The sequence below is a fragment of the Gopherus evgoodei genome, chromosome 2 (genome assembly GCF_007399415.2).
Source record: "Gopherus evgoodei ecotype Sinaloan lineage chromosome 2, rGopEvg1_v1.p, whole genome shotgun sequence".
NCBI classification, from domain to species: Eukaryota; Metazoa; Chordata; order Testudines; family Testudinidae; genus Gopherus; species Gopherus evgoodei.
Genome location: NC_044323.1, coordinates 285,708,622 through 285,736,535, shown reverse-complemented (window position 1 = coordinate 285,736,535; position 27,914 = coordinate 285,708,622). Strand labels below are relative to the sequence as shown.

Genomic DNA, 27,914 nt, shown 5'->3' with positions numbered 1-27,914 from the left:
TAAGAAGATTTCTAGCAGTAGACAGCTCTTTAGTCTAGCAGACAAAGGCATGACAAAATCCAATGGCTGGAAGCTGAAACTAGACAGACTCACACTAGACATAAGGAGCAATTTTTAAGTGAGGATAATTAACCACTGGTAGAATTGACCTAAGAATGTGGGGGATTTGTTGGTACGTTGTTAGTTCCTTTTTGTAAATTCATGCTCTAGCTCAATCAGAAGTTAAGGGCTGACTGCAGGAATCACCTACTGAAATTCTATAGCCTGTGTTATGTGAAAGGTCAGACTTGATGCTAAAAACTGGCCCTATGGTCTTCAAATTGATGAAAAGTACCCTAAAATATGTATGAACACCCGCAGTGCAAGTGGACAGTACCTCTATTATGCTAAGCCTCTACCACAGTCCCTCCCATATTCCTAATACCTCTTGTTTAACATACTGAAGGCAATACAGTCTCTTTATTGGGTGACTGAACATAGATACATCACTTGTAGAATCAAGGCCAAACTCTGCATCTCAATGGCAAAGTGCTTCCATTTCTCAGAAAGAAATGCAAAATCTGGTATCGCCAACCTCAAGAGATCAAAAATCATGAGTGAGGCCCCTAAAAATCATGGGATGTTTTTTAATGATATTTGCTCCATCTTTTCATTTTCGAACTCCTCCATACACATCTCCAGTGTGTGTGAGCGTGTTACAATCAGTGTTCCCCATTTACTTACATTTATTGGCTAAGGTGATTTTGATCTTTGCTACAGGAACTCTCATCTGCTTGTCCCTGCCCAGCAATTAATCCTGCCCTTGCCAGCCTCCAATCAGTTCTTTATCCACCCACTCCACCCAGTTCAGCCCCCACACCACACCGGTTTGCACCTCCTAGGGTTCTCCATCCTCGAAGCCCATGCCTGAGGTGGCTACAGTGGAGTGCTCTCCCCCACTTCCCAGGCTGTCCCTGGCTGTCTCTGTCCCTTCCCAGGCGGTGTTCTGCAGCAAGGAGAGGAAGGAGCAGAAGTGCTGTCCTGTCCATGTTTCTCACAGGAGGGGAAGTGGAGGATGGGGTGGGCCTTTGCTCCCTTCTCCCCTCATCCCTCCTGTGAGAATGGAGAGCAGTGGGGAGAGACTGACCACTCCTGGCAGGGCTGACCTCCGGGAGGTGGCTGGAGGTTTTTACATCATTGCCAGATGAACTCCAGTCCCTCGGAAATCCCGCCACGCATGAAACAACCATGAGTAAGGAGATGGTTTAGTCACGGAAGTCACAGATTCTGTGACTTTACCGGATTCAGCTTCAGCTGTCAGTGGTGGGGATGGAACTGGGGCTGTGTGCTCCCCTGGCAGCTGCAGCAAGAGCCAGGACTGTGTGCCCCCCACTTCCACGGTTTCAACTGGGGACAGAGCCAGGACTGTGTGCCCCACACCACAGCTTCAGCTCCGTGCCCCCTGTAGCTTCAGCCAGGCCTGGAGTCAAGGTTGTGCATCCCCCTCGCAGCAGCAGCAGGAGCTGGGGCTGTGCCCCCCTCCCCCCAGCCCACCGCCTTTTGGCTTCACCCTCCGCCCCATAGCCGGAGCTTCTGCTATGTCCCCCTGCTCCACGTTGAATCCAGAGCTGTGCGCACACACCATGGCTGGGGGAGGTGGGCTGGGGCTTTGTCTCCCCTGGTGGTGGGGCATGGGCTGTCAGTCTGCCCCTCCCCTCCCCCGCAGCTGTCATTTCTTCGCCTCCCAGCCCACTCTCCCCCTGTCATTTTTAGTAAAAGTCACGGACAGGCCACTGCTCCTGTGAATTTTTATTTATTGCCTGCGACATGTCCATGACTTTTACTAAAAACAACCATGGCTAAATCTTAACCTTAATCATGAGTGTTGACAATGTTGAAATTCCCACCAAGTTTATTTAAATAAATACTCTCTGTTTGAGTGATCTTTGGAGACTGGAAATGTTAGACACAGCCTTGGGGATGGGTTGGCACAGAAAGGCGTGGAATAAGGCCAGTCTATCTTATGGTGGGAGAAATAAAGGTACAGTATGTCTCCTATGGACATATATACATATGGACACCATTGTTTCTTATGGGGTATATGCAGTTATATGACCTCCATATCAAAATATGTTAAAAGGTCTTTCTGTTTGCAAAGTGAAGGCAGGAAATGACAGAGTTTGGATAGCCTCAGAGGCTTTTCTCTGCCCCCTTTTTGCACAGGCATCACAATAAATCTTCCCTGACATGATCCCATATTGTTATTTCCATAGAGTCCTTGCCTTCTTCCGTGTATAGGTGGATTCTCCATGGTATTCATATATTTTAGGTTTAATGTTAGTTAGCAGCCTTAACTTACTGTCACAGTATGGATTCTGGTAGTGCCTAGAAACACTGTACAAATACATTGTAAGAGAAAGCCCCAGCCTTGAAGAACTTACAATGCATATAGACAAAGGATGGGAGAAAGGAAGTAGCTATACCTCCCGAGTCCCAGTTCAATGCAGTAACCCAAGTAGATATATATATATATTTGGTCAAAAATGCCAATTTCTTGAAACCAAAACTTTTTGCGGGATAGGGTCAATTCCAGTGAATTTATGTACTTGGAGTTTTTTGGACAAGAAAAAGTTTCAAAATGATTGAAACAAGTCATTTCAACATTTTTAAAATAACTTTTTGTTTAAAAATTGAAGATGATTAAAGTGAAAGAACACTTTTTAAACAAAGGGTCAAGGTTAAAACAAAACATTTCAAAGTTTTGGAAATGAAATCTTGTAATGGACCCCAACTGAAAATTTTTGAATTTTCATTTGATGACAGTTTAGGAGGTTTTTGACTTCTCATCCCAGTTTGGGTTAGGAAAATATTGTAAATCTCAAAAATTCTTACAGGCCAGGAAAACTGATTCCTGTTCAGCTTTAATGACAAGTCTCTATTTCCTTGAGAAGTCATCAAGTCTAGCCTCCTACACTGAGGCAGAACCAAGTAAATCTACCATCCATGACAGGTATTTGTACAACCTGTTCTTAAAAACCTTGAATGATAGGGATTCCACAGTCTCCCTTGAAAGCCCATTCCAAAGTTTAACTAATTTTATAGTTAAAAAGTTGTTCCTAATCTTTAGTCTAAATCTTCTTTGCGCAGATTAAGCCCATTACTTCTCGTCCTACCTTCCATGGAAAGGGAGAACAATTGATGACAGTCCTCTTTATAACACCCCTGAACATGGGGTTGTGTCCCTGACCATCTTGCCTAATAGCAATTGACAGACCTATCCTCCATGAACTTATTTAATTCTTTTTTGAATCCAGCTATACCTTGGCCTTCACAACATCCCATGTCAACAGGTTTTACAAATTGACTATGCATTGCATGAAGAAGTACTTCCTTGTGTTAGTTTTAAATCTGCTGCCTATTAATTTTATTGGGTGACCCCTCATTCTTGTGTTGTATGAAGGGGTAAATAACTCTTCCCTATTCACTTTCTCCACACCATGCAAATTTTGTAGACCTCTGTCGTATTCCCCCTTAGTCATCTCTTTTCAAAGCTGAACAAATACCAGTCTTTTTTAATCACTCGTATGGAAGCTGTTCCATGACCCAAATCATTTTTGTTGCCCTTTTCTGTACCTTTTCCAATACTAATGTATCTCTTTTCAGATGGCTTGACCGGAACTGCACAAGATTTGGGCATACCACGGATTTGTATAGTGGCAATATAATTTTTTCTGTCTTATTATCTATCCCTTTTATAATGGTTCCTAATGTTTCTGAACTGTCAGTGCGTGTGGATCAAATGTTTTCAGAGAATTATCCCCAGTGACTCCAAGATCTCTTTTCTGAGTGGGAACAGCTAGTTTAGACCCCATCATTTTGTATGTATGCATGGGATTATTTTTCCAATGTACATTACTTTGCACTTATCAACGGTGAATTTAATCTGCCATTTTGTTGCCCAGCTCACCAATTTTGCGAGATCCCTTTGTAACTCGTTGCAGTCAGCTTTGGACTTAATTATCTTGAGTAATTTAGTATCATCTGCAAACTTTGCTACCTCACTGTTTACCCCCTTTTCCAGATAATTTATTAATATGTTGCATAGAGCTGGTCCCAGTTCAGATTCTTGTGGGACCCCCACTATATATCACTCTCCACCGTGAAAACTGACGGTTAATTCCTACCGTTTGTTTCCTATCGTTTCACCAATTACTGAGCTCTGAGAGGACTGTCTCTCTTATCCTAGGGCTGCTTACTTTGCTTAAGAGCCTTGGGTGTAGGTCCTTGCCAAAGGCTTTCTGAAAGTCCAAGTATGTTAAATCAACTGGATCACCCTTGTCCACCTGTGTGTTGTCATCCTCAAATAATTCTAGTAGTTTGGTGAGACATGGTTCCCCTTTGCCAAAGCCAATACGACTCTTCCCCAACATAAAAATGTTCATCTGTGTATCTGATAATTCTTGTCTTTACTGTAATGTCATCCATTTTGCCTGGTACTGAAGTTAGTCTTAACTGGCCTGTACGTGCCAGAATTTTCTCTGGAGCCTTTAAAAAAAAATAGGCATTACATTAGCTGCCCTCAGTCATCTGGTAGAGAGGCTGATTTAAGTAATAGGTTACGTACCACAGTTAGTAGCTGTGCAATTTCATATCTGAGTTACTTCCAAATTCTTGGGCAAATCCCATTTGGTCCTGGTGACTTATTACTGTTTAATTTATCAATTTGTTCCAAAACTGCCTCTACTGACATTGGGGTGACCAGAGGTCCCGATTTTATAGGGACAGTCCTGATTTTTGGGTCTTTTTCTTATATAGGCTCCTATTACCCCCGTCCTGATTTTTCACATTTACTGTCTGGTCACCCTAACTGACAACCTGAATCTGAGACAATTCCTCAGATTTGTCACCTAAAAAGAATGGTTCAGGTGTGGGAATCTACATCTCATCCTCTGTAGTGAAGAACAATGCAAAGAATGTATTTAGCCTTTCTGTAAGGAATTTGTCTTCCTTGAGTGCTCCATTAGCACCTCAATCATCCAGTGGCCCCACTGATTCTTTGGCTTCCTGCTTCTGATGTACAAAGATTGCTATCAGTTTTTGTCTTTTGCTAGTTTTTCTTAAAATTCTTTTTTAGCCTGCCTAATTATAATTTTGTGATTGACTTGACAGAGTTTATGCTTTCTAATTTCCTCAGTAGTTTTTGGCTTCCAGTTTTTAAGAGATGTCTTTTTTATTTCTGACTTTTACTCTGCTGTTTGATGGCATTTTTTGGTCCTCCTACTGTTGTTGTTTGTTGTTGTTGTTGTTCTTATTACTTATTATTTTTTTGGGGCATACATTTAGTTTGAGTCTCTATTATAGTGTTTTAAATGGTTTCCATGCAGTTTGCAGGCATTTCACTGTTTTGACTGTTCCTTTTTATTTCCGTTTAACTAGCTTTGACCAGCATTTTTGTATAGTTCCCATTTTTTCAAGTGAAATGCTACTGTGGTGGGTTTCTTTGGTATTTTCCCCCTACAGGGATGTTAACTTTAATTGAATTATGGTTGCTATTATCAGGCAGGTCACCTATATTCACCTCTTGGACCAGATTCTTTGCTCCACTTGCTTCTACCCTTGTAGGACTAGCTACTCAGAGAAGCAGTCACATCTATTGCTTCCCTCCACTAAGTCAGTAACCCTGTCAAAGAAGAATTTAGGATAGTTTGGTATGATTTGTTCTTGACAAATCCATGCTGGCTATTCCTTATAACCCTATTATGTAATTAATTATGTAATTCTGTGTGTGTAAAATATATACAGGCATATGTGTTTATCATATATTTCATCACTGATTTATCTTTATATGGTTGTGTATTCATAGAGTTCCTCCCATGAAATGGTTTATTAGCAGTGATGGGAAAGCCAAGACAGAAGCTGCTAGTCACCCACGCTGATCATGGCTAGCTTTCCGTTCTGACAGGCCGTGACAGAATCAATTACTTGTATCTGACTACCTTCTGCACATTTCTCTGTAACTCAGGCATGGCCTCCCCATTCCAGCAAGATGAGATGTCTGCTGTCACCTTGCTTTCAGTGTGGCCCTCATTCACTGTCACCCATATACTTGTGCCCAAACGTTTTGTGGCAGTAACAATGGGAAACAGCTGGCGAGTTGATGGCTAGAAGGGATTGGATAGGAACAATCTATTTCTGTTTACCTCTAACTGAGGAGAAGACAGTAGTCTAGACTGAGCTGACTGAGTGGACAGCGTGGAAGACTGAAAACGAGATCTTGTGTTCCCAGCTTCACAACTGCACTGGGGCTGGGTGACATGTGTCGTGACTGGTTTGGGCTTTTTGTAGGGGCTTCAAGTATTCATTTAATAACATTTTTAGGACTGGATTTTCATTTACACTAAGGCCCTTGTACACCCCGCAGGCAACGTACAGTGGCTTTATAGTGAGTGTGAATTAAACTGGTGTGAAACTGGCTGAATGGTGTAAAGGGACCTTAATGTAAATCTGAATGAGACCCCTGGGGTGAAATATTGACCCCGTTGAAGTCAATTGCAGTTTCGCTACTGATGTTCACATAGCCATAATGTCACCCTTCGTGTTAAGTACAGTATTCGGTTTAGATTCTTATACCACTCCCATCACCATCATATCTGTGCACTTTCCAGAGTTAAAATCCATACAGTGCGCTTTGTGTCAGGAAAATTTCTTCTCAATCCCACTCCAGTGGGGAGCCCAGGGTAAGTGAGCGGGAGTTTTTGTTCCCAGAAATGACATCAGGTTAGGAGTTTCTGTGTGGAAGAGCAAAGCTGCAGAGGTGAGGTGTGTGTTTGGCTCTGTGTGTGCGGACGTTCTCGTCGTCCTTATTTCCTGCGGGAGTGAATTTCATCATTTTGGGCCTACTGCCATGAAAGCCCTCCATCCCATGGCTCAGCTGATGCATTCATCCTCATCGTCTTGCTGCCAGCATTAACTCCTGGGCCATCCTGTTCTGCATGGTGTATAGAAGGTAGGAGAGGGGACGATGTGGACAGGGAGCATCTGTTGAGTGGGGCCCCAGGAAGTAGCTGGGAATCCTTGAAATTGTCACAATTTCCACTCAGACGATGGAACACTGAAGCAGTGAAAGGGCCCTACTTCTGTGGGAGTAGGGCTGTGGAATGCCATGCATAATGCCTTGGCATTTACCAAGTCACTTTTCTACTGTGCTTGGCTGTTTGGTTGTTTGTTTCGTAGAAAGAGGTGATCCTAGGCCAGAACATGTTTCTGTTTGGTTTGAGGAGGGGAAAAAAAAAATCAGCTTACTTTTTATTTGCAATTCCCTGATTTTTAATAAGTCAGTCATTGAACTCGGTAGCCCATTTGGAATGACCGCGGTAGTGTCACAAAAGCATAATTAACCAAGCAGTCTGTTAACATACAGAGCTACGGATCATTATTGTACACTTGCATCTGATAAAGTGGGTATTCACCCATGAAAGCTCATGCTCCAAAACATCTGTTAGTCTATAAGGTGCCACAGGACTCTTTGCTGATTGTACACTGTAGCTTTCTGTCCCAAAGTCAACTCTTTTACTGTACTTGGCATCTGTACTTTGGCTCTCATCTCTATTGAAGCAATCCATAAATCCCCATCCCACCCGTGTTAATACAGACACGCATTGTCTACAACTACCCTGTACTCCAGAGCCACCAGAGTGTAGAAAGTGCTTCATTTATAAAAGGGAAATGAAAGCTCCAGTAGAGGGTTGCAACAATTACAACTATTTGATTAGTTGCAATAGGGCTATAATTAACTCTTATTTAAGAAGGCATATGGCTCCAACAGATGGGAAAGGAAGAAGCAAGTCAAATAAACAGTTCTATTTGCATGAGACTTTCTGGACTTTTGTTGTGGTTTTTTTGCACCATAGTGCTTGGTTTTTAATGTTCATTCAAGGAATGTCTACAGGTTCTACTTTCCCATAGCAAAATTAGGAGGACTACAGGTGCCTATAAACTGTGGCAACAGCAAGGGAAACTAAAAGTAAATAGAGGACACACAGATCCTTAGCAATTAAATATACTAGGCCTGACTTTTCAAAGTATCAGCTCACTGAAGTCAGAGGGAGCTTCAGACACTGGTTTTAAGGAGGAAGGATGGCCCAGTGGTTAAAGTCCTGATCAGGCACTCAGGAAATCTGAGTTCAGTTATTGGCTCTGCCACAAACTTCCTGTGTAATCTTAGGCAAGTCACTTAAGGCCAGATTTTTAAAGGTATTTAGACATCTAACCGCTATTGGTCCCTTAGTTCCAAGTCTGTAATGTGGAGGTAATAGTTCTAGCCTACCTTTAATGGGTAGTGAGGTACTTTGGATGCTATGGTAATAGGGGACATATAAGTACTCAAATCAGGATTTGTTTCTTGCAGCTGTGTATCATTAACTGGAAATACAAGCATTGAAGGGTACATTGCTCTTCACATGAAAGCATCTTTACCGTGCGTACCATGCTTTATTAATACAGCAGCTCGGTTCAGATATGCTGTTTCATAGTAGCTCTTTTTTTAAAGTAAGACTTAGTCGAGTCTAGTATTCTGACCCTAAGAGCACCCTGGTGCCAGATGGAAAGGGTCCCCCTGGTACAGAACAGTAAAACTCAGGTGGCCTGGACAGCTCAATACACCTCACACACTGTTGTCCTAACATCTGTTGAAAGGTATCTTGTAATATAGTCTTTGAAGATGAATAACACACTGCTCATTAATATCACTGTAAAATGTATGTAATGACATTATGGAGGCTTTCTGATATTAGGGTTTGGAGTCTGTAAACGGACCAAGGAGGCAAAACCGGGTTTTTCCGGACAAAGGAGAATGACCAAGACCTTTTTGGCTTCTGGTGTCAGGGCCCTGAGCTAAAGCTGCACAGAAGCATCCAGAGTTACAGGGTAGGTAATGACACGAGTCCTTACTTGTCTGGGTGAATCCCAAAGCATCACAAGTGTCTTTGTTTATTTCCACGCTGGGGTAATTTTATTGTTTTCCGTAGTCATTAAGAGAGATTGAAGAAGACCACAGTGTTTGAATAATCATCTTATTTGGTGTACTGGATTATTAAAAAGAACAAGAGTACTTGTGGCACCTTAGAGACTAACAAATTTATTTGAGCATGAGCATTCATGGGCCTGGTTTATTAAAGGAATCCGAAGAAAAAAAACAACAACATAAAGTGAAGAATATTAATGAGTTTATAAATGAGTTAGGCCTGTTCTCTGTACTGATTTTCCATGCTTGTTTAATATCCCACCCACACATATTTTACCCATGTCACAAAATCCCAAGTATCCTGCCAAGATGTGCTTTGCAGAGGGAGGGATACAAAAGTGCCCTCATTATTCTGACATTGGATGTGATTCTAACCCTATGTATAGGGTAATATTTAGAACAAAAATAACTTGGGGCAACTACATGGTAAAATATGTGGAGTGGAACCATAACAATAGGCTTGTTTGCAAATTAGATATTAACTCTGGCTTGAATAGAGACTGGGAATGGCTGAGTCATTATACTGCTTGAATCTATTTCCTTATGATAAATATCCTTACACCTCTTGTCAACTGTCTGTAATTGACCATCTTGATTATCACTACAAACGTTTTTTTCCTGCTGATAACAGGTCATCTTAATTAATTAGCCTCTTAGAGCTGGTATGGCATCTTCTCTGTATGTATACATATACTCTTCTTATATGTTCCATTCTATGCATCCGATGAAATGGGCTGTAACCCACGAAAGCTTATGCTCAAATAAACTTGTTAGTCTCTAAGGTGCCAGTAGTACTCCTGTTCTTTTTACGGATGCAGACTAACACGACTGCTACTCTGAAATAGGCTTGATTGTAACTTTGCCCCAGGGGTGAGGCATAGACACACCAGCACAGGAGCAGAGATCGAATTCCTCCTCCTCTTCCTTGAGGGAAGAAAAAGTTACTTTACCCCTCTTCGTGGAGCAGCTTAGTCCCTCATTGTGTTCCTAGCCAGCTGGCCTGGGGAGGGAGCAAGGGCAGAGCCAAAATTCCTTCCATTCCCCACCCTTTCTCCATCAAGCCCTGCTCACCTTCACCCCCTTTCGATGAAATATTAGGATCCTAGGTGAAAATAGGCAGGACTAGTGTCAGGAGCTCGGGAGTCAGGAACTGAAGTCAGGGCTCAGAATCAGTGTCAGAAGCAAGAGTCAGGCTGGGGACTCAAAGCTGGAGTCTGAATCTGGAGTAAAGCCAAGGGTGAGAGCCAGAGTCAGGAATTAGGCTGAGAGTCAATATCAGGGTCAGTGTTGGGATTACAGGGGTTGATCGGGAGTCAGCATCCAAGTCTGAATCAAGATCAATATCAGGAATTCAAAGGCAGAGAAGCAGAGCAGTTATGACAGCTAGCCAGGGATTCACACTGTTGCCTGGACACTTCCTGGTATGCTCCATGGGCTTATAGGATCAAGGAGCCAATCAGGGATTGCCAAAACAGCTGTCAGTTGGATCACTGGAGGTAGAACTTCCAACCATTGCAAATCGTACATCACAGGGAGCGGTCAGATTACAGCTTCCATTGAGTGGCAATGTGAGGATGTCAATTGCCTGGTAACCCTGAAGGCACAGGTTTAAGTCATGCAGATCCTTTTCACACACATATCCACACTCCATAGAGACAACGCCCTGCCAGGCTGGGTTCTCCAAGTGAACTGCATGGAAGGCCTCCATGAGGTCGGGTGTGTGTACCTGGGACACCAGCTCCCACACTCACTCTTTGGGGCCATAGACTTCCCAATTAACTAAACACCAGAGCAAGCCGTGTTTCATTTCAGAGTCCAGTATTGTATTCGTCATGACCCCGCACTACACTAAAAGGAGAGGTGGCTGTAGTGAGCATGCAAAAGGAATGTTGACATTTGGCTTCAGTAGAGACATGTGAAACACTCAGTGTACTCTGAAGGATCTGGGTACTCAGAGCCAAATGATCACAGGGTTGATTGGTTATGGGCCATGGTACTGGAGTTCCAGTTTGCAACAGGACTGGTCCATGCAGAGGTGTTGTGCTGGCACCCACACTTTCTGCTCCTCAGCAAACGCTGGGCCTTCCTGATGCTGATGGTCAATGTGTCGTTCATAGTCCTTTTGAGTTTTCAAGATGTGTTTAAAGCTCCTTCTACATCTTGTGGATCTGCTGGACCCAGTCGGCAGCTGGGGGTTTGTAGATGTGATGGGCACATCTGGGTGGAGACAGGGATGGAACAGAAAGTTCTCATAAAAAGGACTTTGCCTGGTGGACACATGGTCAGTTTTGTTGTAGAACTCTGCCCAGTAATTCATAAAGTATCTCAGGTATTGCTCCAAAACCTGATTTACTCTCAATAGGCCATCAGTTTTTGAATGATAAGCAGAGGACGTATAGGCATGGACCTCCCACAAACGTAGAATTACCACAAAACTGTGCTATCAGTTTTGCTCGTTGGTTGGATGTGATCAGTTCGGGGAGTCCATAAAGCTGGATGATGTGTGTCATCAGGAGCTGGGCCATTTTGTCTATGGAGGCAGATGTACAACAGGGGTGAACTGGGCCATTTTACTTAGTTGATTTACTGCAGTGAGGATGACTGTGTGCCTGTCAGGCATGGGAAACTTGTCCATAAAATCCAGGGTAATGGCCACCCAGAGTTCAGCTGAGGTTTCTGAAGGCATTAGAGTGCTGTGGGCCTCAGTGGGCAGTTTCTTGTTGCAAATGCGTAGCTCAGAGGAGCCGAGGTAGGAATGGACCATTGCATGCACCTGGGGCCACCAGAAGGAGTAGGCAACAAAGAGATGAGTCTTGAGGTGGCTGAAGTGGTCAGGTAGTGGTGCGTCATGGCAGAGCCACAGCACCTCCCATTGAGGATGTCCTGTGGAATCTGTAAAAAGCTCTTGTTGTAGAGGAAGCCATCCCAAACCTGCTGTTGTCTCTTATTTACTCCCTCAAGGCTTCTGGAAAGGGCCTTCTCCTTCTTTTAGCTGAACCAGTTATGGATAGGAGGTCTTGGGGAATGGTGGCATCCAGGAAATTATGGGGCTTGAGGATGAATGGCTCCATGCGGGCATGGGTGCGTCTGGCAAGGCATTCGCCTTTTTGCAGCATGGCCTTGGTGATGGTAAAAAATGTACAGGGTATGGGTACATCAAAGGGGTCTTTGGTTCAGCGCCTTTGCCCTGTGGAGATACGCTACATGATCTTTGTATACCTGTTTTTTTCTGCTTCCTCTGCATCATGGGGCACAGGTCTCTTACAGGTTTAAATTATTGTAAATGGTGGATTGTCTGTAACTTGAAGTCTTTAAATCATGATTTCAAGACTTCAGTAACTCAGCCAGAGGTCGGAGTCTATTAAAGGAGGGGTGGGTGAGGTTCTGTGGCCTACAATGTGTCAGAGGTCAGACTAGATGATCATAATGGTCCCTTTTGACTTTAAAGTCTATGGATGTGTAGCCTATAGAGAGGATGCTTGCTTATGTTATATAGAAATGTAAGTAGGCCCAAAAATCTATTTCCTAAAAGTAGGTTTAACAATAGTCAAGCAAGGCCTAATAAAATATGAATGAAGTGAGACAATTCAGAGGCAAGTTTTAGATAAGTTAGTGTATCACCTCAGCTCAAATATACAAATATGTTGTAAACATAATTTGGTTCTAACTGGTTTTTACAAGTGTTTCAGATAAAATGTTAATGTTTTGGAAAATGCTATCTGTATTCATAGTTATTGAGGTGGCATTTATGGCAGGTGGTAATGCACATGATACTTAATGTTAAATAGGCAATGAGAAAGTAGAAAATATTTAATTACAGTAGCAGAAATCCACACATGGTGAAAATTGGATTTTATATTAATTAACTAAAAGGCATTATCATAATTAATTATAAAAAGGGTAGTATGCTGATTTTAGATAGGTGCACCCATCCACCATTAAGACACCATTGGAGAAAGAATTATACCATTTTTCTCAGTCAGGGGCTGATCATCGTTCATTTTAGAATGTGAGTATAAATGCAGTGTATGGTTATGTTGTGATGCCTGTTTGCTTAACTAACTTCGGTATATTAAATAAAATCATTAATTTTATCACTTATTGTGTCATTCACAGTTCTCCACTAAATTAAATGATCTGTAACTGCCCTGGAGGCTGACATCTTAAAAAGTTCAGTTTGGTTTTATTCTTTATTTTTAAATTACTAATTGGGAACGTATAAATCAAAAGTTACGTGGGCACCTTCAAGGTGGTATCATCTTTTCTCAAAGGCAGCTGTGATTGCTAGGTGCTCCTTATATAAAAACTCATAATTTTGTTCTCCCAGAGTGATTTTCAAGGATTAATAGGCACAGGGGAGCAGGTGCTATTGGGGGTCACATCTTTGGGAAAGTATTGCCCCAATTGCTCCATTAGATTCATCAGTCTTGATGACAAAGGCCCACATGAGGTCAGGATGGATCAGGACTGGAGCAGAAGTGAAGGCCCCATTGAATTGATTGAACGCTCATTGAACCTCTCGAGACCAGGTGAAGGAGGTATGTTTGGGGAGGAGTTCTGTCTGTTGGGCTGTTCATTCCGAGAACCCAGGAATGAAGCGCCTGTAAAAATAAGTGAACCCCAGGAAGTGTTGCAGCTCCTTGATGTTCCAGTGGCCTGCCCAGGGCCGGCTCCAGGCACCAGCTGAGCAAGCTCATGCTTGGGGTGGCAGATTCCAAGGAGTGGCATTCAGGCCGCCCTTTTTTTTTCCTTTTTCTTTTTGGTTCCCTGGCCGCCCTGCAGGTGGCGGAGGAGGGGAGAGCCTTGCAGCAAACTTGGCAGGGCAGCCCGTGTCCTTCCCTCCCCGCCAACCGACAGAGCCCTCCTGTCAGGCGGCTTGGCAGGAGGGGCAGCATGGCGAGCGCCCCACTGAAGCCCTGGCAGCCCCTCCTTCTCCCTCTCTCCCCGCTCCTTCCCCCATCCCTTCTCCCTTCCCCCCACTAGACCGGGCGCACGCTCCACTGCACATCTGCAGCACAGGGAGTCCCCCTGCACCCTGGCTATGGCCGCCCGGCAGGTTTTTTGTTTGTTTGTTTCTTCTTTGCTGCTCTGCTGCCCCAGGGGGATGGGTTTTTTTTCTTCTTCTTTTCTCCTGCTTTGCCACTCCAGTTGCCCTGCTTTTTATTTATTTATTTATTTATTTGCTTGGGGCGGCAGAAAAGCCAGAGCCAGCCCTGGGCCTGCCCAGCTCTGAACAGCATCGACCTTCCCAGGATCCATCCTGAGGCCCTCCAGGGACAAGATGTCATGCAAATACTGCACAGAGTGCTGATTGAAACTGCATTTCTTGAGTTTTACAAATAGGCCATGTTGTTGGAGCTGATCCAGGACTGACCAGACATGTTGAATGTGCTACTCAAAGCTTTCTGAGAAGATGAGTCTATCTTTGAGATTGACTGTGATATATTGGTCCAGGATGTCATGAAATATCTTGTCCACAAAGTTCTGGAATATTGCTGGGGCATTCGTAAGACCAAATAGCATTACGAAATATTCATAGTGACTATACCAGTTCCAAAGGCCGTTTCCCACTCTTTCTCTGCATGAATCTGTACCAGGTTGTAGTCTCCTCTTAGGTCAAACTTGGTAAATACCTGGGCTGATTGTATGTGTTCTAACAATTCTGTCATGAGTGGGAGCGGGTAACAATTTCTGATGGTTACCTGGCTGAGGGCCTAGTAATACACATGTAAGTGCAGGTCCAATCATTCTTTTAACTAAAAGAACCAGAGCCACGGCAGGGGAGGTGGAAGGATGGATAAAATCCCTTCGCCATGTTAACCTGGAGATAGGATCACAAGGTGTCCAGTTCCAGCTTTGATGTAGCATATATGCAGCCAAAAGTTATCTTGGCCCCAGGTTGCAGCTCAGTCGGATAATCATAGTCATGGTGTAGTGGTAGGATGTCCACTTCTTTTTATTTTTTCCTCAAAAATATCTGCATAGTCATGGTACTTGGTGGGAAAAGCAAGAGCCAGCTCTGACAGTGGTCCCAGCTTGGCCACACCCTGGACCGGAGGGCCCCTCGGCAGCAATTTGGACTTGTGTCTTGAAGCCAGGATTTGTCCAGTGGTGCGTGCAAACAAACTTGCTGATAGAATTTAGAGAGGAAACTGACATTCTGCTCCCACCAGAGGACGTGTGGGTCATGAGCGACCAGCCATGAAACTCCGAGAATTATGGGGAAGTGGGATTAGCGGATCATATGGTTTCTCAATAGTCCTCGATAATAACTTCCAGAGGCACTGTTTCGATTGTTAACAGGCCTGAGGACAGGAGTGAGCCATCTATAGTCTCTTGTTTTTTGCTGAACTAGGATGGTCAAGGCTTATGCTGTATAAGCATCTATAAAATTGTCCGCAGCTCTGGAGTACATGAGCACTCACTGATGGAGAATTCACTGGGGCTTCCCTAGGATTTGCAGGCAAACTTTGACTTGCAGGTGAGGTGGGGGCTTGCTGTGCCTTCGATGTGCTCCATGAGAAGTGGGGGGCATCAGGAGACTAATTACAAATCCTAGCTTTGCCTGGTCTGTGGGGTAGAACCAGGGTCAGAACAGGAACAGCAGATGACATTGGTGGAGGAAACCCCTAAATGTTTGGCAGTCTCCATTGCAACAAGGAGTATTCATCAAGTAGCCAGGTAGGCTGCACCATTTTTATTCAGAACATGAGATGTTCCTTTTTGGGGGCTGTCAACCTATTCAGTTGTATCTAGTGCCCTTTGGGTCTGTCATAACTATAAAGGGAAGGGTAACAACCCTCCTGTATACAATACTATAAAATCCCTCCTGGCCAGAGGCACCAAAATCCTTTTATCTGTAAAGGGTTAAGAAGCTCAGGGCAGACACCTGACCCAAAGGATCAATAAGGAGACAAGATACTTTCAAATGTCGGGGGAAGAGGCTTTTGTTTGTGCTCTTTGTTTTAGTGATGGTTGCTCTTGGGACTGGGAGAGACTGGACATCAATCCATGTTCTCCAAATCTCTCTGAACAAGTCTCTCATATTTGGTTTGGGTCTTTGATCACTTTGTAACTAATTGGTTAGGATATTATTCTCCAGCCTCCCCAGGAAAGGGGGTGTAAGGGCTTGGGGGGATATTTTGGGGGAAGAGGAACTCCAAGTAGTCCTTTCCCTGTTTTTTGTTAAATCACTTGGTGGTGGCAGAGTACCAGGTTTTAACCTAAGGTGGTAGAAGTAAGCTCAGGGGGCTTTCATGCGGGTCCCCACATCTGTACCCTAGAGTTCAGAGTGGGGAAGGAACCCTGACAGGGTCATGCTGGCTAAGGAGTGGCTTCCTGATGCCATATCCCCACAGGGCCAACCTTCTTCATGGGTTATGAGGAGTCCAGGCAAACTGTCAGGATCCTGGGAAAAGGTAGGCAGGACTAGTGTCAGGAGCTTGGGAGCCAGGAACCAAAGCCAAAGGTAGAGCTCGTGGAGTCAAGAGTCAAGTGCAGAGTCCAAGTCAGGAGGAAAGCTGAGGGCTAGAGCCAGAGATGGAGTCAGGAATGGAGCTCAAGGTCAGTACCAGATATCAGGGTCAGTGTTTGAGTTTTGGGAGTCAATCAACTGTCAAGATCCAAGTCAGAGCTGAGGTCAACCCCAGGAGTTCAATGGCAGAAAAGCATGGTAATCATGGCAGCTAGCTAGGGATTCACATTGTTGCCTGGACACTTCTATAGAATCAAGGAGCCACTAAGAGGTCATTAAGACAACTGTCAGTCGGATCAATCGAGTCGGAACTTCCCATGGCCTGCAACCTCTGTAGATTGTGTGTTGCAGGCAGGGGCTAAATTACAGCATGAGGATGCTGTTTACCCAGTAGCCCTGAAAGCCCAGGTTCAAATCCTGTCAATCCTCACATGAAGTCACAATCTGAGCAGGACCAAATGTGAGTGGGGAGAAGTAAGGGATGTCTCCTTCTCTGCGCAGTTTAAAAAGGGCTGGGTCAATCTAGTGCAGAGAGACTAATAGGCATGTTGTGTGGAACATAATTTGCTTCAGGTTGGGGATCATAATTAGCTTTCTCGGAGGAGACCATATTTTTCACACATTTCAGCATTTTCACTGCTGGGCCTTGCTGCTGTGTCCGATCTATAGGAAAGATGTTTGTTGTTATTTAAGGGTTCCCTTCCCCGACCCATTGGAAACGATTGGCTTAGGCAAACTAGTCATTGTTAAGACAAGTAATCATAGGCTTTTCTGATGATGTCGTATATCTAGGTTTTCTGATTTTAGGTTTGAACTGATAAACACTAATAAAACGCCCTTGGTACACACACAAAGAAATTGGTGTTTATCTAATAAACTCCAGAATTGGTTGTTCAGTTTGTGTTGACTTCGCCCTTTTCCCACAGCTGTTTGTTTATGTAGGTGTCGGAGAAAAACTCAGTTCTCGCTTTTTGTTTGGGTGCAGCAAAATCAAATACTTTATTCTAACTCCAGCAATTGCAATAGACCGAGGGAGTGCCCTAGGATACTGGGTCACCCCAGTCCCGGACCGGTCTCTCAACAGGTAAACAATTATAGCAAGCATTTATACCTTTGTTACAGACAATAGCAAGCAATAATACAGACAATAATGAGCAACAGCTGCATTTTGTTTATACATAGGCTATCCTGCTATCTTATTTGCCCCATGTTGGGCGCCAGTCTACGTATTTAATTATCAGTGCAAGGTCGTGATAACTTCTCACACAGTTCTTTCCTACTCGCCTCACACAATCCTCTCTTCTACAAATCTCACGTCATTAGGGTTACAATTAACCTAACTCTTGCTAACAGACTGACATGCATTAAGATCCCCTACAAATCCTTGTAAATTCTTTCCCTTCTTCCACATAGGGGACGGCACTGCTCACTAGCATGTATCTAAGGGCTGTCTACAAGGAGCAGTAATGCAGACTGTGGCAGGGTGGTTAATTTCTAAATAACGTTGCACATTAATTGGTCCGTGTAGGCCTTGCTCGTGTGCAATAAAGGTTCCCTAGTGTGTTTTAACATATTGCTGTTTGGAGCAGTACATCACATATGTACTAAGAGACAGCCCTGAAAAAAACAATTTATGGATATCTACATAGAACTCCAAAATTGTTAAAAATGAACCCTGAAAAGTGAAATGAATATACCCTGAAAAACACAAGTCCTCATTATTGCCTATTAGAAACATCTAGAGTTACAGAGCAGTGGGATATGTGATGTGGTGGTGTTGGTTATATTATACAGGGGTGTGACTGCAGGACATCTCAAGGAATTAGCTTTTTCCAACACAAAGTGCCCTCTGCAGGCCAGTGTCCCGCTGCTGCTGGCCCCCATGTCCCTCCCACGACCCCGGTGCCCTTTTACCTGGGGTGCTCCAGGCAATACCACACAGATCTAGGTCCCCCCGGGGAACCCCCACTGCCAGTCGCCATATAGCCCCCGCTCACTGGGGCCGACTGCAGTCTGTATAACCCAGTCATCAGAGGCAAGGGAGGTTTTGACCTGCTGCCTTTCCCTGCAACACAGTACCTCCAGGGGCCTTGCCCAAGGCCCTGCAGCCTGGGGATTGCTGGCCCGGAGCTCCCCAGCGCCTCTGGCCTTTCCTCATCCCTGCTTCACTCCAGTACCCTTTAGCACTCAGGCTGCTAGGTCCATCTCCCTCCTCAGCTAGAGGGAGACTACTTGCTCCTGGTCCCCTGCCCTCTTATAAGGGCCAGCTGGGCCCTTATTAAGCCAGCTGCATCTGTGGCTGCTTTCCCAATAAGCCCAGCTTTCAGAGCTGCAGCCCTCTCCAGGGCTGCTTTTACCACTGAAGCTCTCCCCAGGGCTGCTTGTATCCTTCCAAGGCCAGAGCAGGGTGATCACTCCACTACACGGGGGAAAGGAGATTGTATGTCATTCAAGCACTGACCTGGGACACGGGAGAAAAGTAGAAATCACTTCCGAGCTCTGCAGCAGACTTCCTGTGTGATTTTAGACAAGTCATTCAATCTCTCTGTGTTTCCTTGTGCTGCCTAGACTGGCATTACAAACCCGTCCCAACCTCGCAGAGGTGCTGTGAGAATTAATTCCTGTGAGGTGAGACACTGTGACAATGGAGACCGCATAAGCACTTGCACAGACCAGGGCCTTGACCATGCGAACACTCATGCACAACTTTAAGCATGTGAGTAACCCTATTGGCTTTGATTCACGTACTTAATATTTGATGTGTGGAAGCATTCTCTGGATCGGGGCACAAACTAGCTATCCCCGCAGGGGAAAGAGACAGAGAGCCAAGCTTGCCAGGCAGAAAAGTAACATCTGATGGAGCTTTATGTAGTTTATTTCATGACAGGAAATGTGTGGCTTTTCTTTGCAGACAGTAATTAAATGGCTGCTAACTGTATTCAAAACCACAGGAATTAAAAAAACAAATCCTTCTTTAGAAAAAAAAAGTTGGGGCAGGGGGGTTCAGGACATTTTAAATTATAGAAGAGTTCTTTTGTGTAAGGACATGAGGCTGATTAGTCCCAGGATTTTTAGTAATTGTCTTGGTACAGTGTTACCAGTCGCACAAGTTGTATGAGATTGAACCCCCCGCCCCCCCCAAAAGCTGCATGAAGTTATTTTAAATACCAGGAGATTTGCATCAAATCAACCCCTCCTTCAAAAAAACCCACAAATGTTCTTGGTCTTTGTCCAGATTTTATTTATTTAGTTATTTATTTATTAACTCTGAGGAGGGTGAGGGGAGTGTGTGTCTGTCTGTGCTCACACATGTGTGTGTGCATTAGATAAGCGGCATGAAATTCAAGCTGAAGTGTACTGAAAATTCACACCCAAGTTGGGAGTAATTGTGACACTAGAATGAATTAGTTCATGAAAATCCTCCTATTTGTGCAGATAAACTGGCAAATGAAACCTAGTGGGAGTTAAGGCTGTGGTTGCCAGGCGTCCGGTTTACAGCTGGAATGCCTGGTTGAAAAGGGACCTCAGCAGCTCTATTCAATGTCGCAGCAGGGGCCTGGGGCTAAGGCAGGCTCATTACCTACCCTAGCTCTGTATGGCTCCTGGAAGCGGCCACCAGGTCTCTATAGCCCCTAGACACAAGGGCGGCCAGAGAGGCTCCATGCGCTGTCCATGCCCCTAGTGCTGGTTCTGCAGCTCCCATTGGCCGGTTACCGTGATGAACCTCCTTGGCTCCCCTGCGCCCCAACCACCTGCCCCAGTCCGGATTCCCTTCCTGCACCCAAACTCCCTCCCAGAGCCTGCACTCTCCAATACCCCAAACCTCTGCCCCAACCCAGAGCCCCTTCCTTCACTCCAAAACCCTCACACTCAGTCCCACCCCAGAGCCCACACCCCCAGCCAGAATCCTCATCCCCCTGCATGCCTGCTCCAGCCTGGATCCCCCTTCCGCACTCTGAACCCTTCATTTCTGACCCCACCCCAGAGCCTACACCTGCAGCTGGAGCCTTCACACTCTCCTGCATCCCAATCCCCTGTCCCAGCACGGTGGAAGTGAGCGGGGGTGGGGAAGAGTGAGTGACAAAGGGAGGGGGTGGAGTAAGTGGGGGTGAGGCCTCAGAAATGGGGTGAGGCAGAGCAGGAGTGTTTGGTTTTGTGCAATTGGAAAGTTGGCAACCTTAGTTAAGGCCCCTTGACTTTCTATGTTTGGCACTAACAATTCGGATTGCCAACATCTCAACAGAATATAAGTGTATTCTTTATAATGCTTGAGCTGTTAGCAATGTCATCTTCACTAGCAGGGGAAATAAAGGACCCCAAGGGGACGGACTGGCTTTCAGTTCACCTTTAAAACAGCATGCATGTCTCTGCCTAAACTCTTGTAGTTACATAGCATTAACGTGGAGGGCCCTTGATACAGTCGTGATAGTACCATTATGCTGCATCTGGGTGGGACAGGATGCCAGCATCCCATACAGCATGGCTGAGCTTTTTGCTCCACGGGGACTCCTACCACAGTCTGGCATTGTCATAGTATAATTCCCAATTCTGAACCTTAGCGTCCAAAATATGAGTACTAGCATGAATTCCCCTAAGCTTAATTACCAGCTTAGATCCTGTAGTGCTGCCACCAATCAGGACTTAGAGTAGAGTGCCTGATAAACTCTGGTCTCCCCAAAACCTTCCCTGGGGACCCCAAGACCCAAATTTCTTGAGTCTGACAACACAGGGGAATAAACCATTTCCCTCCCCTTCTCCTCCCCTCCAGGTGTTCCCTCCCTGGGCTCCTGGAGAGATATACAGATTCAAGCTCCGTGAATCTAAACAAAGGGATTCCCCCTTCTCCTTTCTTCCTCCCAGATCTTTCCCACCCTGGGTACACTAGCAGATCACCGTGATTCAAAATCCTTGAATCACAACACAGAGAAAACAGGTGGGTTCCCCCCCTTTCCCTTCCCCTCCCTTCTCCTTCCCTGTTAAGTACAGACTCAATTCCCATGAGCCTCAACAAGGGGAAAAATCAGACAGGTCTTAAAAGCAAAACTTTTAATAAAAGAAAAAAAGAATAAAGAAAATCACTGTAAATTCAAGATGGAATATTACAGGGTCTGTCAGCTTATAGAAACTGGAGAAAAAACCTCCTCCAGCAGAAATACAATTTAAAATACTTCCAGCCAAATGCACATTTGCAAATAAAGAAAAAAACAAATAAAAAGACTATACCGCCTTTCTAACTTTGTACTTACAAAATTGGAATAGAAGATTAGAGAGCCTGTAGGTATGTGTGGTCACTCTCAGAGCCCAGAGAGAACAAAGCAAAACCCAAAAAGCACAAACAAAGGCTTCCCTCCATCGAGATTTGAAAGTATCTTGTCTCCTGATTGGTCCGCTGGTCAGGTGTTTGGTTCCCTGTTTGTTAACCCTTTACAGGTAAAAAAGACATTAACCCTTAACTATCTGTTTATGACAGGCATAGTGACTTTTTGGAGTGAGGCTGGATGCAGAGCCGAAGGCTGCAATCACTGAAGTAGGTTGGGAGTGGATGGTGCTCAGCGTCTGGTGGGATTAGTCTACCAGTGCATTGTAGCTCTCCTCTCTGGAGCTCTCTGGGAATGCTGATCTCTGTAAACATAGGGCATGTTGCATTTCAAAGCTGAAATGTTGAGTGTTTCCATTCATTTCAGGCATCCCTATTCAGTAGAACTCCTGAACATAATGGAAAGGGATATGCAATTATTTTTGTTAAAGGAACAGGTTTATAAGGGGACACTTGGATACAAAGCAAGGACCACTTGATCTGCAGTCAAACACTCTACCACTGGGCTATATGGAACATTCCCTGAGGCATTGTATCCATTCACCTTGTTGTTGTATAGAATTCTAGGCATTGTTGGCTGTCTTTGACTTTGACCTTCTCAATAAAAATAGTGGCTCTAATGCCGTCATGCAAATCTAACTTCCAAACTAATTATCCAATAGCCATGGTCTGGGCAGGAATGTGTTTGAAATGAAAATTACATTAAACTTTCCATCTCCAAAGAGAACCAGTATATCAATATCCAAATCAAATAACAGCAAAGCCCTTTTGTGTGTCAGATAGGAATAAGAATACATTAGGTCTGTAATATAATTTTCCGGGTGTCTCTAAAATGATGAGGTTTAAATTAAAATAAATATGACTGCATGCCTTTGAAGAGTTCATCTGGCTCAAGCATTCTATTGGAACAGCTGTAGTGCAACAAAGTAAATATGCTTGGCAGGGGGACGGGAAATTATCCACACTTATGAGCAGCAGCTGTCCAGGGTACCTGATGGGAAGACATTGGGTAGAGGAAATAATTTGTATATTCCCAAGTATGCTTGATAAAAATCAGAGTTAGGAAAACTGACTTGAATGTAGTTTAGAGTTTCAGCCAGATGGACCTGGTAAATAATGAACTCAGTCTGATCTGTATATAGCTCATATTCCTCCATAAACCCTTTTAGATAGCAAACTTTTTGGCAGTGGGGCTGCCTTTATTTATGTATCTGGTACAGGCCAAACAGATTGGTGGTAAATAAATAATCAATGATGATTATTATGCTATAGTACCATTTGCCTATCTGCCAGGCAACATGCTTGGCTTTTAGGGAGTTCCCATACAACTCCCCCCTTTTTATTTTAATTTTTGCAAATAACATTGACAATAGGAAATACTCCATGCTGCTCCCGTGTAGTAGTAGTCAGAGATACAGACTGCAAATTGTATACATATTTTCCACTAACTGGAGAGAAGTAAAGCAACAGTGTTCCATTCAGCAGAATTCACTCAGTGCCACCTCCTCTTGATCAGAGTTTCACAAACCAGTGCTCCCTCAGACCTCCTGGCTTGCACAGGAGCAGTGTAGATTTGGGTTTGCAAGCAACATATTGTTGCCTGCTCTGTTCGTTTGGCAGCTGTGATGAGTACAAAACATCTGCGCAAAGGTCCCAGTTCAGGAAAGCACTTCAAATGCTTGCTTAACTCCTTTCCTGTTCATAAAAGCAGACACTTGAGTGCTTTCCAGAATAGGGATACAAGACTTAGGTTTTTTCAATTCTGCCTCTCCTTGCAGGAGCAAAACTTCTGCACCTTTTAAGTAGACTCACTTGAAAGCCAGGAGAGTTGTTGAACTAGATTGTTAGCTCTTGGGACCAATGAGGATCATTTGGTTCTGGGTTTGTACAGTGCCTAGCACAATGGTCCGGGCCCGTGACTGGACCTTCTAGACATACTGCTAATATAGATGAATAATAATAATATAATATTCCAGAAACCATCAGTCAGAACTTACATGAGCTGGGGTGATCTTAGAGGTGGGTAATCAGGGTTGCTACTCTAGGCACCAATGTTCAGAAGTACCAAATCCTTGGTTTGTTTTATTTTTGTCCATTTATTTTTGCTTGACAGGTGTTTTTATTGCTTTTGCTTGTGCATTTTGTGCGGGGTTGGGGATGAGGCATTGAAGATGTTTTCTACCCTAGGTGACAAAACCTTTAGGGCCAGTCCTGTGCTGAAGAATCATGTTTTTAAAATTCACGTGGTCACAGAATGGCTCTGGGTAGGGATAGATGGGAGGAAGCTTTACAGGGATGTTGTTGCGCCTAGGCAATAGAAGTGTAATTAGTAGAGGATACTGATTAAAAATTATAGTAAAACTTTGAAAGTCTCTGAACACCAGAGACCCTTGGATCAGTGACTGGGCTTGCTGGTGCTGTAGACTGCTAAGTCAGTCTGTTACTTGGTTGTGAGTCTGGTATAGCCCTAGCTAGAGAACATCTATACCTCAAACCGTAGCAACAAGTGCTTTTAGCTCTGGAGGTTTCTGGTGCATCACTCAAGAGGGCAGATGTCATATGCTCAGAGTCCCAAGGATTCCACAGAATTATTGGAGGTTAAGAACAGTTTAGATATCTTTTCTTTTCATTGTGTTTTCATTTTGTGGTGTCTTTGCACTTCTATGTTTTAGCCTGGAGCAGAAAGGGGACAGCTGACCTGGCATTTCTGCCCCAGCCATGGTATTTCATGGAAGAACCTGCTTTCTCAGAAGATACCCAGCCAAATTTTACGGATTCCAAGTCATTGGGATAGGGTTCTGATGAGCTGCTTAAGTATCCTGAACCTCTTGGGAGAATCTTACAGGGCATTATCCATCATTAGAAACAATGTCTGTGTCCTCCTTGAAAAAGCAGCCTGCCTTCTGCAGCTTGTTTTCTTTAACTGCCTCAGCAGGGGACCATTATCCTGCAGCAACATTATGCTCCATTAACATTAATTATTACGAATGCAAATGTGTAATTACAAATATAAATACAATGGGCCTAATTAATCCTGGGAGCCGAAATGTAAGCTAGAAAATGATGTCTTTGCAAAACTCCAAAGCCATGCTCTTTCTGTGTTTTGTGCAGGTGACTCTAGCCTCTCTTCAGCCTGCGTTCATGAGAACAACGTGCACAGTAGAATATTTCAGATCTTATACAGGAATGAAGAGATTGTTCTCAACGAATCGATGAACTTCAGGGTACACTTACTCCTAGATGGTGAGAGGGTGAGTCTTCACTGGATGTGAATAAAACAGATACTTTTCTGTTACAATGCATAGGCCATATCCAGAAGTCAGGCTTTCAGCTGAATTCTAGAACAGAGTTGAAACTGATGGCTGGTCATGTCATCTGTGCTCTAGCCAGAACTGGGGACCCGCTCCATCTCTCTTGGAGCTCCGTGGGGCACATGAGAAGTGTGCAATCTGCAGCGTCCTTTTGGCTAGTACAACCTGTTTTCCCACTTGGGGCACCCAGAGCTGGCTGCTATTGGGAGGTTACGGGGGAGCAGGGTCATGGCCCCACTTTCACTCTTGGATGGTTTGTGACCCCTCTGGGCACTAGGGAAGGAGCAATCCCTGTACTCTCCAGAGAACCGGCAGTGCAATTCTGCTTTATCCTTTCACAGCGTGGAGATGCATGTTCTTTGTGCCTTCCACCCATGTTATTTACATGTACTGTCTGATCTGATATGTTGCCTCTGTACAAGGACTATCATTCAATTCTGTCATTCATATCTGCTCTCAGTAAGGATGAAGATCTCAAGAGATCAGCTGCTCTCACAGAAATTCAGAAAATAGATCCTTCTAGTCCTCTAGACAACCTGGAATAAATGCCTCGGGGTTAGGTTTGGGCATGGCAATTCAACCCCTTCCCCTCCCCCGCCTCTCTTCATATCCTGAAATTCAAAAAGGAGCAGGTCCAGTGTTCTGGCATTGGCTCATCTGAACGTACATGTAGCTTTAAAAACAGTTATGGTGTAAGGTCTCTTTTAGTTAAAAGTACTAGAAAAACCTAATTTAAGCTTGTTTGAACTGCTTCCTCTCCTCTATTCTTACGTGGGATTGATCTCCTGTGTTCTCTCCTAAAACATTTGTTTCTAGTTTTATGTATGCTTATATGAGAAATGGACCATCATGAGTTGTGAAGGAAGGGAAAAATACCCTCTTTTCACATATTGTGAAATTTGACAGAGAACAGTTCTAACAAATTTAGCTGCAAATTAATTTACCATCATGATGCAAAATCTGTTATAAATCAGTCTCTCTCCCCAAGTTACAGTGACTTCCACTAGGTCAAGTGGCTTCATGCTGACTGCTGCCATAGCATTTGGGAGTTTTTCCTGCCAAAAATGAAAATGATCCTGCCAGATTCCTCACACTAGCTCAAACTGGTCCCTGTGCCTGATGTGTTGTGTGAAGCCTGATTTAGATAATAAGCTCTTAAGGGAAATGACAGGGGTCTGATTCGCCACTCACACACTGGCTTTACACAGATATCAACACCGTTGTCTTCACTGGAGTCACACCAAAGCAGTTTGGGAGTGAATGAAAGAAGAATCAGACCCCATGTCGACTTATGTATTTACACATCACCGGATGTACTGCTGACACTCTATGAATAATAAGTAATAAGAACTTTGTCACTCAGAAACTTTGGTACTTTTCATTCCTTTGTTTGTCAGCTTATTTATCACATGATAGAGCCCTGTCCTGACTGCCTTCCTCAGATCAAGTAGCACCTCGCTTTGCAAGCAGTGGAGGAAGGTGCTGCTATGCATGAGTAAGGGTGGGAGAGTCACCAAGGCACAGAGCTGATCAATGACCAATAAAATTAGTTAGAAAGTCAGACTGGGTGACTTGGATGCTTGAGTTACTATCCTCTGTGTATTTTGGCTGTCGGAGCTTGATTTATAAAATATTCCAGTAAACAAGCTGCATGCACTGCCAAACGGGGTTTGAGTAACTCCATCTAGGGGATAGGCTGCTAACAGTGTATTCAGTACAAAATAATAGTAATATTGGATGGATTTTGGTTAGATTCTCTCCTTGTGCTCTGTTTCCATAACCCAAGAGAAGCTTAAATGTTCTTTTACACTTAAAAATATGGAAATAACTCGGGAGTTCAGCCATAAGTGGAAGATGCCACCAATTATCAGGCTTGGAGGGGCAATGAGTGCACCAGTCACCATCTAAATATGCCTCATTAAAACTCTCTAACGTTGTGGCAGTTGGCTCTGCCTCATTCTAATATTCCAGAATGCATCATTCTTTTATTTTATTGGAAATTATGATTATGATGTCAGGTGCAATAAGCCCACGGAGTTGCAAAGGAGCCTAATTTATTTTCTTATGAGTTTGTTTCTTTTTTAATAATAATAATAATTAATCATACATAAATATTTTATTAACAATAATAAAAAGCTGGTTCCATGCTCTTCAGTAAATGGTAATAGGACAGAATGATGCATTCTGGGGTGTGATGGTAGAGTTGAGCCACCTGACATGAATCTGGGATTCTTTACAGTCAATTTTTAGCACTTTCTGTTCTCTCAACCTGCGTATAGGTGTCACACAGCACCAATTGCTCAAATCAGCCATACGGAAATAGCATTTCCTTTGGCTTACTTTTTTTCGATTTCTAAGCTGCCTTTTAAAGATGTCATCCAGAAGAGACTATACACCCAAGTGTAGAATTCCAAAGCAACTGTGTCCCAGTAAAACTTGAGGGCACAATCAAAAGATTATTGATGTGAAAGGAAAACCTATGACTGATGTCAGTGAGTTTTGGATACAGGCCCCAAGGCCCAGAATTTTGAAGGTATTTAGGTGTTTTGGAGGCATCTAACGTCATCAGAGTGGAAAAGACATTTCAAGTAGGCTCTCCCTGTTTCAGGTCTCATTGTTAACTCCAGAGCTACCTACTCATGTGCCCCTGACATCACATAGTGAGGAGAAGCCATTTAATTCTTGCTGTTCCCTGCTGTGTGCCTCATTTGCCCCTCCACTGTAGCTTTAGCGCCAACCAGTGGCCATCGTGGCCTGGAATTGTGGGGAACAGTTGGGCTGTTGTAGGGAAGGGCTATATCAGAACTCCTT

The 27,914-nt window shown here is 44.0% G+C and overlaps 1 protein-coding gene across 1 annotated transcript in view; it reads left to right on the top strand.

Annotated features, from left to right (window-relative positions):
• The window catches only part of FAM135B (family with sequence similarity 135 member B), a 345,065-nt gene that overhangs the window by 184,608 nt on the left and 132,543 nt on the right, over positions 1–27,914 (top strand). Inside the window, exon 4 of the mRNA XM_030553878.1 lies at positions 24,904–25,043. Within this exon, the coding sequence (XP_030409738.1) occupies positions 24,904–25,043 (140 nt within the window). The remainder of the gene's footprint in view (positions 1–24,903; positions 25,044–27,914) is intronic.